Here is a 10,834-nt window from a genome sequence, read left to right on the forward strand (position 1 = left end):
GAGATTGACGATAGAGGATAGTCAACACAAAACGTTTCAAATAAGGACATTTTGTGCTATATCCAGAAGGCAGAAGGTTTTTGATAATTTGAATAATAGATAGTGGATAGAATATGTTACAACTCCTCCACACGTACAATCTTCAAGCATATGACCACTTCAACCTCACCTAGACTAAAGATCAAAATAGACACTTCCCACCTCAAGGACCGAGTCACCTAATCTACCCAAAGCCTTGAATACCCTCAACTTGTTTACCTCATCCACTCATACGTCGCCTAACGCATTATTCACATTAGATATTGGCATTGACTTGATTAACTACCCTTACTGGACCATAAATATTTGAGGTTTAGTGTCCAAGTATATGTCACTCGTCAGATGAGGTGAGGCCTCCTTATGAAGAGGTCGTATGCACTCAACCGATATGATGCATACAACCAAATGCCGTGTACGGGATCTTTGGTGAAGTAGAATATTTGGTCTTATGACAACCTAGGACAAAGGACCTCAGTTACTCTCCCATACTGTTTGTCATCCCTATCAAAGAACTTTTTTTTTTCCAAATGAGGTAAAAAATAGGAAAAAAAAACATTTTGCACAACTATTTATCAAGTAAATATCATTTACACAACTATTTATCTTTATGCAAGTTATGTCAATGAGAGGAAAGGCCTAGGACATAAGTAGCAAAGCCTAAGACAACATAGCAAAAAGGATAGTGAAAGTCCAACTAAGTTCACCCACCGCTCCCCATATTTCCCTATTAATTAATTATTTTCATTATAAGGCACACAACGTCCTAAATCAGCCAAAACTCTCTCGACTTGTCTTCCCCACCAAAGAAAATTATCTAAGCTTAAACCACCATAACTACAAGTATATATGCTCTCTTGCCCCCAGGGCACATCTCCAAGTGGTAAAAAAGGAGGGTGGAAAAATCCAGCTTTGCTTGAGACTGCTGCGTCAAGGGTTTGAATCTTGAAATATGGATTTGGTTTTTGGGTAAGTGCAAGTGTACAAGCAGCTTTCCACCCTGTACCCTTGGAGGCATAACCTGCGATTTACCTCCCTCACGATATTCCAGGGCAGGGGTAGTGGGGGGCGCTTAAGGTTAGGGTTTAACCTTTTTTTTTAAGTATATATGCTCTCTTTCCCGGATATCACATTTTATGTAAACTTAATTTATATACGGATTAAAAAATCAACTTATTTTGGCTCCATTAAAATTAAATTTTGAAAAAAATATATTTTGAAATAGTGATTTTTTAAAGAATGCTTAGTTACAAAATAAAGAAATTTTTTGAATTTAAGTATAATATTATTTGATTGAAAAATGCATGATTAAAATAAGAAAATGAAATATATTTTTAAAATAATGGAGCCCAAACTAGAACTTGTTACATTAAGCCCTCACTTGATCATCATTATTTGCCCATTAAAATGAAAAATAGGACCGTTATTCATCACTTTAAGTCATCATATTTGACTTTCTATCTTTTGTGTGAAGCCCGTAACGACTATATTTTTCATTCTCATTTTTATATTAACGTGTACTAAACGAGGCCTAAAATTTAGAACAAGAGGTATATTATAAAATGTTAGTATTTAAAATGAAAAATGAATATATCAACTCGCTGCACGCACCGTAACCGGTGAAGTTATGCCATTTGACCTTTGCTAACATGCGCATTCATGCCTCCATGTGGCCCAAAACCGGCCCTCATTCAGATGAAGCATGATCGCAAACGCGCACCGGGCTCGTGCTATTGCTTGGCCCCACTTGCCCAAAAACTCAATAATATTAACATTTCTAGATCAAGCACCCAAACTTTGACTTCTATTGCATATTGGTTCATAATCTTCAAATCCTAGCATTTATATAATCAATATTTTATTTTTGTAGCACTTAAGTCTCTATTGAACAATTTTATCCAAACAACGGCATTCATTATTAATTGTGAGGTGACATTGTCCCTTTTCATATGTTATCCAATGCATTAAGCCCCCGTTTGTGTTCGATTATTTAAAACTTATCTTTAATCACACATTTTCAATATTTTTTTACAAAATTTATTCTAAAAAATGGGGCTCAAACAAGAGCTAAAATGCATCACAATTTAGTTGGACAATGGTATCCAATGGCATGTTCGGTGATAATCACTGATATTTACGAACAACATTACTCATTTTATAAATATCTTCAATTGAAAAGTTATTTTTTAATTTTTATTTTTTAAAAAGATGGTACTATTGTTCTCTTGAAACAAAAATCTTCATAGTAATGTTTGGTCCACAAAAAATTTTTTACAGAAAGTTTACAAATATCTCATAAAATGTGGATCCGTATGAATAAATAATGTCAAAAAAACTCACCCACTCACCCCACCCCCCACCCCACCCCCCCCCACCCCACCCCACCCATGTGAGGTATCTGAAGGGGTTCTGTAAACCCCTACATTGTACACCAATCATCTTCCAAATCTCCATTCCACCCATCTTTTCAAATAAAACTATCCCCAATCACTTTGACATGGGATAGGCAAAGAAAAATAACTTTTTTCCATTATTACTTTTATTCAGTTCCCAACAACCCCCCCCCCCAATCATCGCCCAGACCCGCCGCACCAAATCCATCGCCAACTCACGTTCCTCTTACTCCCCAATTTCTCCTCCATAGATTTATGGGTTCCTATAATAATGATAATCCATTTCGCATCTATGCATAATCACGTGTTCACATATTGTTAGATGTGCTTGTAGTCAGCTTTTGTTATAACAATTTTGGGTTTTGGCTTATGGGTTTAGTGCAGAAAGTGAGAATGGACGTAAATTCCATGTTTCATGCGGTGGCGATAGCATGCACGGCGTGAATACGTGGTGGACCTGGTGGTGGAGTTGAGTTCCTTAGGTGTAGCTGCTGCCGTTGATTTAGGAGGTTGCTAAGATCTAGAGTTCAGATGTCGAATCAGACTGTTAAGGTGAATAGGGACACAATTGCGGCATGCATGACATGCCCTCTTTGCGATAAGCTCTTCCGCGACGCCACCACTATTATCGAATGCCTACATACGTGTGAGTTGCCTCTATTGTGCTGTAATTGCTTGCAATTCTATTATTTGTTTAACTACTTTGGTCCCTATATATAGTGTCATTTAGACGAATTTTGTTTTTTGTTTTTCTCAGTTTCTTTATTTGAGTTTGCTTTATTTTGCGTTATGGAATCTGGAATTTATCGCATGGATTGCGTGCTAATTATATGGGAATATTTGCTGTTTTCATGGATCTTTAGTAATTTTCATTACAACGTTTCTCACTTGTGCGTCCATCTGCGTGGACTTTTTGCATATTTGTATTTTCAGTTTGAGATAACAAGACACATTTGTGTTGTTGACCATTACCTGAAGCTCCTTGTGTACTGATTCTCCCCATGAAAAACTCTATATTAGATGGGAGCTACATTTTGCTATGCCAATATGATTTTTATTCTCGTTTAAGTTTTCTGAGCTTTAAGATTTTTTTTTTCATGTTTTCATTGGAACCTTTGAATTTTTTGGTTGAGGAATCTGATATTCTTGTTTTTGAATACCATCCAGTTTGCAGGAAATGCATTTATGAGAAGCTTTCAGATGAGGAATTGGAATGCTGTCCAATATGTAATATTGATTTAGGATGTGTTCCAGTGGAGAAGTTGAGGTATGTTACTTCATCTAACTTCACGTCGTGTGCTTACCACCTCCCTCTCTAGTGCAAGATAACAAAGAAGGCATACACTCAAACAAAAGGAAATAAATTAATAATAATTCATGTATAAACTTCAATCTTATCATTTCGACGCTAACATTTAAACACTTAGTACTTAAAAAAGACACCTACCTTGGATATGAGTGGATCTATTCTTGTAGTATCATTTTTTTTTCATGTTCTTGTTTCCGATTTGTCAGTTTTTCAACAGTAAGCTAGTTGTTCAGAGGGTGAAACGTGGAATTTGTATGTTAGCATGCTTTGACATGAGTTCAGATTCCAAGAATAAACAGAATTTTGGAACTCATATTATGTTGAAAGTACCGCGCATCCTCCCGTTGATTCAATGCGCAGGCAATTGAACTTCAGGCGTTTAAACTCGGTGTTTTAATACTGACAGTTCTACAGTTTTGCAAAATGAAGAATAAGAAAAAATAAGTACTATTAAGACAATGATTTAAGTGTACCAAGTAAAAATATTACCCAAGCTCTGGGTTAACTGATATTCTTTAGTATTTAGTAAAAACTGGTATTGGATTTCTGGGAAGCAGGTTTATCATTGTCCTCATATAGGGTTGAGATTATAGATTATTTCTCTCAGTACAGATCAGGTGGCTATTCATAAATCTCATAAAACTCTCAGCATTTGATGTGGAATATTCCTGGGCTTGTTAGCGTATTAATGATAAGATTCTGTGCTCTTTTTTAATGTGCACACAAGTACATTAATTTATGCAAATTGACATTGGGAAAGTTCAGATATTTTTTTGTCAATCATGTCTATTGATATGTATATTATTAGGCCGGATCATAGTTTGCAAGATGTAAGGACTAAGATATTCCCTTACAAGAGGAGAAAGGTGCAGGCACCTGAAGTGGTGACTCCAGTTACATTACCGGCAAAGAGAAAGGAAAGATCTCTCTCATCATTGGTGGTCGGTACTCCCAGGGTATCGATACAGAGTGGCATGACTGGAAGAAGATCAAAGTCTGTTGCAAGGAAAGCGTCAAGAGGTTCCAGTTTTACCATAGAGAAACCTCTTAAGAAAGATGAAGACTCCATGGAAGACCATCCTGAGAGCTCTAGCTCACCCGAGACTTTGAACAAATTCTCTCAGAATAACAGGAAGGTAAGGAATATATTTCTGAGACAGACATTGCCTCATTCATAGGCTGCTTCCACATGCTTTACTCTACCTGTCCTGTCATATTTCGACAGACACCACTCCTCATGCTTAATGACATTCCTTTTTCAGAACTCCACTACTGTCCAGCCATCTAGCCACGCTACACCGGATAGTGGAAGAGAGTGTGGTTCTGTACCATGGGAAGGGAAAGGTGATCCTTGGAAACCTTTAAATTGTTTGGTGGAGGCTGCAAATAGGAGTAAGTCTTCAAAATTTACCTCACATGGATCTGCTGCCAAATCAGAAGCTGTAGGATCCCAAGACAGTGAAGGACATGTCCGTAAAACCAAAAGTAAAGAACATGGCCAGAAGTCAATACTTCAAGATGGGAAGAACAGCGGTGACCGTTCCCCTCTGGAGTCAGTAAAACCTAAAAAAATGCGCAAAATCCGCCAGAAAAAGGCTCAGAGTTCTAGGGAATTCAGGATATCACCCCAGGCTGTGCTTGATGCTATCAGTACTAAAGGTGAAAGGAGAAACAACCCAATATGGTTCTCATTGGTGGCTGCGGACGACCGGTATGAATTTACTTCATCTTTCTAACGATTAGATATTCTGAAGGGACTGAATGTGGTTATGTGTTCCATCTACCTTTCCATATTAGCTAATTTCTGTATTATCTTTTCAGGGATGGAGATTCACCCTTGCCTCAGATTTCTGCAAGTTACCTGAGAATAAAGTGAGTTCTCATTAGTTTCCTTTCATTTTGATTGTTTAATGAACATTTTATTTGATCAAATGGTGTCTATTTAGAGATGTTGCTTTCTACAGAAAAATCCGAAGTTTCATACACAATGTGGTTACTTTTGACATCGATAAAACTAATTGATCAAATACTGTACCACATGGTTTTAGGGTTTTAAGTATGGGCTTGGTGTACATAATTTTTTGTACATCAAGGCGTCTTCCACTCACATGGGGTGGGTTCCACCATAATAAAATATTCGGGTGGACCCCACCCCATGTGAGTGGAGGACACATTGATTTACAAAAAATTATGTACAAGAAGATTTATCCTTTAAGTATATGTGCAGTGTCTCTACCTACATTCTATTGAATACTTTCCCTACAATGTTCTGCAATTGTTACATTATCCTCTTCTCTTTTCTGGTCTCTTTAGCTCCGCCATGAGATGGTTGTTAACTGCAGTGAACTCATGCAAACATGGAATAGTTATACCATACTACCTTTATGGCAGTTTTAATGCAAATTACACACTACGATTAAATTGCTTTTGTTCTTGTACAAAGTTTGAGAGGACTCCAACAATTACATTAGCATGCACATCTGCTGGTTACTTTAGGTTTGTGTGAGTATGGTAATACAGTTAGCTTCTTTCTAGTTTTTGTGGCGTGCTTTTGTTTTGATTAAAATTAGGTTATCCTGGCTTGTTATAAATGGTTGACATTTGTCAAGCTATTGAATTTTTATTTTATCCTTGGTGATAATTGAAGGTGTTGAATCTGATCTGATTGTATTGCAAATCAGCAAAGTCATACTTGATAGCTTTGATAATCCATGCAATATGTTCCAGGGTGCTTATTGCTTGATGGTAGCTTTGTAGTGATATGTTAAACTACTTGATGTAAAAGCATATGCTGATAGAGATGAAGACATAATTTTCATTTAAATATTTCTTCAGCACGCCCCCCACGTGTAGAAGGAATTTACTTTTTCCTGTCAAAGCGTGACACGTTCACAAATTCATTAAATGGGTGGCAATGAGACTTGAACTCACGAGCTTTGCATGCGGTGATAGCATACCAGGATGAAACACTTTGAAGCTTGATCTAATAGGTTAAGCTATTAAAGAGGGCCACATTTATATAATTTAGATCTTTTCTTCAACAGGATCCAACTTAAAAAATCTAGTTTCCACTGGTGAATCCTTCCGAATTAAATTACTATGTGATTCTGGTTACTGTCAAGTGAAGCGATGCAGATGTTAGTTAAGGGTGAAAAAAAAGCATCATCTATCGTTATTGGGACTTCTCTGCTTTCTATGCTTTTATTTTGTGGGAGTTCAGTTCCACTCTTCTTATTATAATGTACGTTATTACTGTTGTCATTGTTTGCGTCTGCATCTATTACTGGTGGTATCATTGCCATTGTGTGGGGGCGAAATAACTCTTTTCCCGAAATGGGTCCCAGTGTCCACAAGTTTTTCCAAGATTTATTGTAGCTTCCCCCTAGAATGAAAAGCAGCCACATACATCACCTTCTACCCAGGGGTTGTTGAGAAGTGTTAGTTTCCTGCAATTTTAACATGAGCACTTCTTGTTCACTATATGTTGCCACTAGGTTGTCATGTTATAAGCAACTGCCTTCATAGTTGATCTCTGATTTATTTCAGTTGCTTTGCGTTAAAGATTTAGCATGATAATTTGTAAACGTCCCAGAGTATCACTTTTGGAATCAACTTCTACAAGAGCTTACACTTTTAAACATGATGCTTAGAGATAATTGTTTGTAGGTTGTATTTGAACTCGGTTACTGGAAGCTAAAAATTCTAAAATATGAGTTGCATCGTGTGCTGTTGGAGGAAATCTCTATTAGAACGGTGACGTATCAAAGTCACACTTTGATTTCTTTGGGATCTTACGTGAGTTCAAATCTCTTTTTAGTCACACAGATATTATTTTGTGACAGATGAGTCTCTCTTAGTGATGCAGTGGAAAAACGAAAATATTCAACGCACTCCATAAACTGTTTTTACTGAGAATATTGGATATTTGGGGGTCAAATATTCGTTGGTTCTAACAAAGAATACCAAAAATTTAACAAGATGAAAAAACTTTCAATTTTATCCAATTATCAACCAACAAAAAAAGTCAACTTGTTAAGTGTTTATGTAGAAAACCTAGATGAGAAAAAAATCCTAAACTTGCAGAATGACTCAAGTGCCCTTTGTTATAATTTAAAATGAAAGAAATGAAACAATAATAAATTTATGAAAGCAATTAAAAAAATCCCTGATCTTTTTTAGAGTTCAGACTTAATCACTTCACCAGTCCTCAAAGTATCAAATCGAAGTTTCAGTTTAAATGCAGGACAATCTTTCTTCATTACTGAAGAATGCACTTCATTTTATCCTTTTGTCTACCAGCAGAGTTGCAATGGTGCCAGTTACCTATTCCCAATCCCTCAAGAAACTCCGGTTCTTGCCTTCTTTATGCATTTGGTGGTAATAGAATTATGCAACTCAACACCATATACTTCGTTATGTAGTTTTATTATATTCGGATATATAATTTATACAGGCTTTATGTAAATAAAAGTGTTTGGCCGAAAGATAAAATACCAGGAAAAAACCTTCTGCTGGTGTCATTTCATCTCCTGTTAGTGTTTATTGGGCTCAAATGTCAAAATCCAGTTGGTAATTATAATTGTCATAGAGCTAGTAATAATAGATTATTTTTAAGATGTATTCTACAGTCAGTCGAAGGGGTCATTAAGCTTATGTACTTTCCGTATTGCAATTTAGCAATGAAAGAGATGGAATGGCTACATATTTCCATTTCAGTTTTGTGAAAGTTTATCATCACGTTGAAGATAGTATTCTGTTAAGAGAGAGAGCTTCAATGAGCTGCATGATTAAACTCCTATGGGATCCTATAACATAGTTCCTTTCTTCTCCAATGCAATTCAGCATGCACATGCATACGGAGAAGGGGTAGCAAAAGAAAATATGATGTCAAGCAGTTCATACATCTTTCTCCCAAGATTGGGCCTTTTCTTTTCTTCTTATTGTTCTTTTGGAGTGGGGGTGAGGGGTGGTATCTTGTAATTGAATTTATCGTATTTTTGTATGGAATCAAACTTCAGAATACAATATGGTTCTCAGAGTCCTTTTATTGTCCCTCTTGATAATAAAGTTGTACGGGCACAGCGCAATCTAGTTTTTGGTCTGCCCTTGCGGATCCTTTTGCATGTTATATTGGTGTGTTCTAAAGAAAAATATGAGAGAAAATTCTTCTTATTTTTTTATATCAGAATAGGCTGAGATTACAATTATAAATAGGAGTGGAAACCATCAATTAGATTAACCAAACTCCTTAAATCAAGGAAGACTAAAATAGAAAGCTAACCAACAAGGAAAACAGGAAAAATCTTGGAGATTGAGATGCTAATTATCCTAATCTAAATATTTGGTAACTAACAAATTACAATCATAATCTTCACCGAATTATTCCACATGTTCTATTGTTAATCAAGAAATATTCTTATTTATATCTGTCTCATTCTCTCATAGGGATGGAAGCATACCTGTTTCTTTTATCCAAAAATACCTGATGAGGAAATTGGATCTTACAAGCGAAGATGAGGTAATTGAATTTAGCCCTGACTTTTATGAGCTCTGACTTCTGTTACAGTTCATAATAGCTTTTGTTTAATTTAATTATGAGCAAAGTTGGGCGAGACATGGATTTTGTGTCTCGCTCTTGTGTGCCTATGATATGATACGTCTCTGTTTTTAGTAAAAGATCCAGTTCTTCTTCAACTGCGTATCTAGGTTTGAAAATAAAAGATAGAGAGAATAAAATCGAATAAATTGTCACCAGATTTCTCTGCTTCTCTCTGGTAACTCATGCTTCCTTGGCCGCTGCCATAGGTTTTCTCCCTCTTACATCTACACCCGACAGAAACTACCCTCAGTCTGCCAAAACTACACTGCTTCACCTGCTCCTGCTGTAGTTCCCATGATTAATCACCGTTACCCAATGCATTCCCCACTTCCCAACAACTTCAAAGTTTTCATCTTGGGTGATCACTTGTCACCTCAAAAATTCATCTCACATACCCAACTTTGCCTATGCTTTTTGTTCATGTCTATAAACGGTTTGTAAACATTCTTAAGTCACTTTTTGACCACACATTTCGAGGGATCCACAAGTACTACCCATTTATCCACTTTTTATCCACATATTCTGAAGGACTACAAATACTATCTACTTATCCACACTCATTTCTATCCATTTATGATTTAAACCATTTGTAAACACTTTCTGAACATGCTTTTAGTATTGCACTATACAGCCCATCAAAGCCACCCACCATTTGCTATCAGGAATACTGGTAAACAATTTTTTATTTTGATAATACTATTAGGTTTGTTTTGGGTCAATTTCTTTATAAGTATTGACTTGAACGTATGATTTGGACTTTAAAAATGGAACATATTTTTCTCTGGACTCTAGCCTTGGCGCATGTGCTAGATTAATGAACTTAAATATTATTTATTGTTTTGCTGATTATTTTGTAGGTTGAAATTAAATGCATGGGCAAGTCTGTAGTTCCCACACTACAACTCAATAATTTAGTTGATTTGTGGCTTCAAACAGCTTCTTCAGAGAAAGTATCAGCCACAATCGGTTCATCAGCTTCAGATTTCGTAATGATATTGTCATATGCTCGCAGAGCCCCAGCTTCTTGACTCTGTTCACCTCCATTCTTTATATCTTCAATAAACATTTAGATTTTGGTATAAGTTGCAGTGGAACTTCCTCACTGTGTATCCATAATCATCATGTGTTGTGATATCGCATTTCTTATCACTGTTACAATTGTCATATTAGCAGAGCAGGGGAGAGAGACTCATTCTTCATGTCAGCTTACCGGAAGCTTTCTTTTCGGGAAAGAAGTTGCACGGAGGCAAATGAATCGCTGTATTGGTTCATGAACTACCAGAGGTTTTATGCATGCTCTTGATTGGCATGCTTTGTGTGTTTGTTTCATTGAATGTCTGTACATTAGTGTCTACAAGTGTGAACGCTTGTGAATTTTCATAATCTGTAGTCTATTTCTTCCATCATGTTGGACTCGTAGAATGTAATGTTATTACCTTTGGATTGAAATTTTGTTTCATGTCTTCTACTTGAGCTCATATGTGCCTTTTTATATAA

General features: G+C 36.3%; 1 protein-coding gene across 3 annotated transcripts; it reads left to right on the top strand.

Moving 5' to 3' along the window:
* Window positions 1-2,593: 2,593 nt before the first annotated feature.
* On the top strand, window positions 2,594-10,834 carry LOC111401502 (E3 ubiquitin protein ligase DRIP2-like). 3 transcript variants are annotated; one of them, XM_023029278.1, is made up of 8 exons: window positions 2,594-3,075; window positions 3,597-3,696; window positions 4,547-4,874; window positions 5,001-5,082; window positions 5,176-5,449; window positions 5,560-5,610; window positions 9,184-9,256; window positions 10,195-10,834. In XM_023029278.1, exons 1-8 carry the CDS (start codon window positions 2,961-2,963, stop codon window positions 10,363-10,365), a joined length of 1,194 nt encoding a protein of 397 aa, XP_022885046.1. In that variant the 5' UTR covers window positions 2,594-2,960; the 3' UTR covers window positions 10,366-10,834. The 3 variants fall into 3 exon arrangements, with proteins under 3 accessions (XP_022885046.1, XP_022885031.1, XP_022885040.1); XM_023029263.1 differs by having other exon boundaries at window positions 5,001-5,449; XM_023029272.1 differs by having other exon boundaries at window positions 4,559-4,874; window positions 5,001-5,449.

The sequence above is a fragment of the Olea europaea genome, chromosome 1 (genome assembly GCF_002742605.1).
Source record: "Olea europaea var. sylvestris chromosome 1, O_europaea_v1, whole genome shotgun sequence".
In the NCBI taxonomy this organism is placed as follows: Eukaryota; Viridiplantae; Streptophyta; class Magnoliopsida; order Lamiales; family Oleaceae; genus Olea; species Olea europaea.

What these genes read in the sequence shown, in the direction of transcription:
- LOC111401502 (XM_023029263.1), top strand. Translation starts at nt 2,961, where the DNA reads ATGTCGAATCAGACTGTTAAGGTGAATAGGGACACAATTGCGGCATGC. An exon ending in GTTCCAGTGGAGAAGTTGAG is followed by an intron (nt 3,697 to 4,546) that starts GTATGTTACTTC and finishes GTATATTATTAG; the next exon opens with GCCGGATCATAGTTTGCAAG. An exon ending in TTGGTGGCTGCGGACGACCG is followed by an intron (nt 5,450 to 5,559) that starts GTATGAATTTAC and finishes TTATCTTTTCAG; the next exon opens with GGATGGAGATTCACCCTTGC.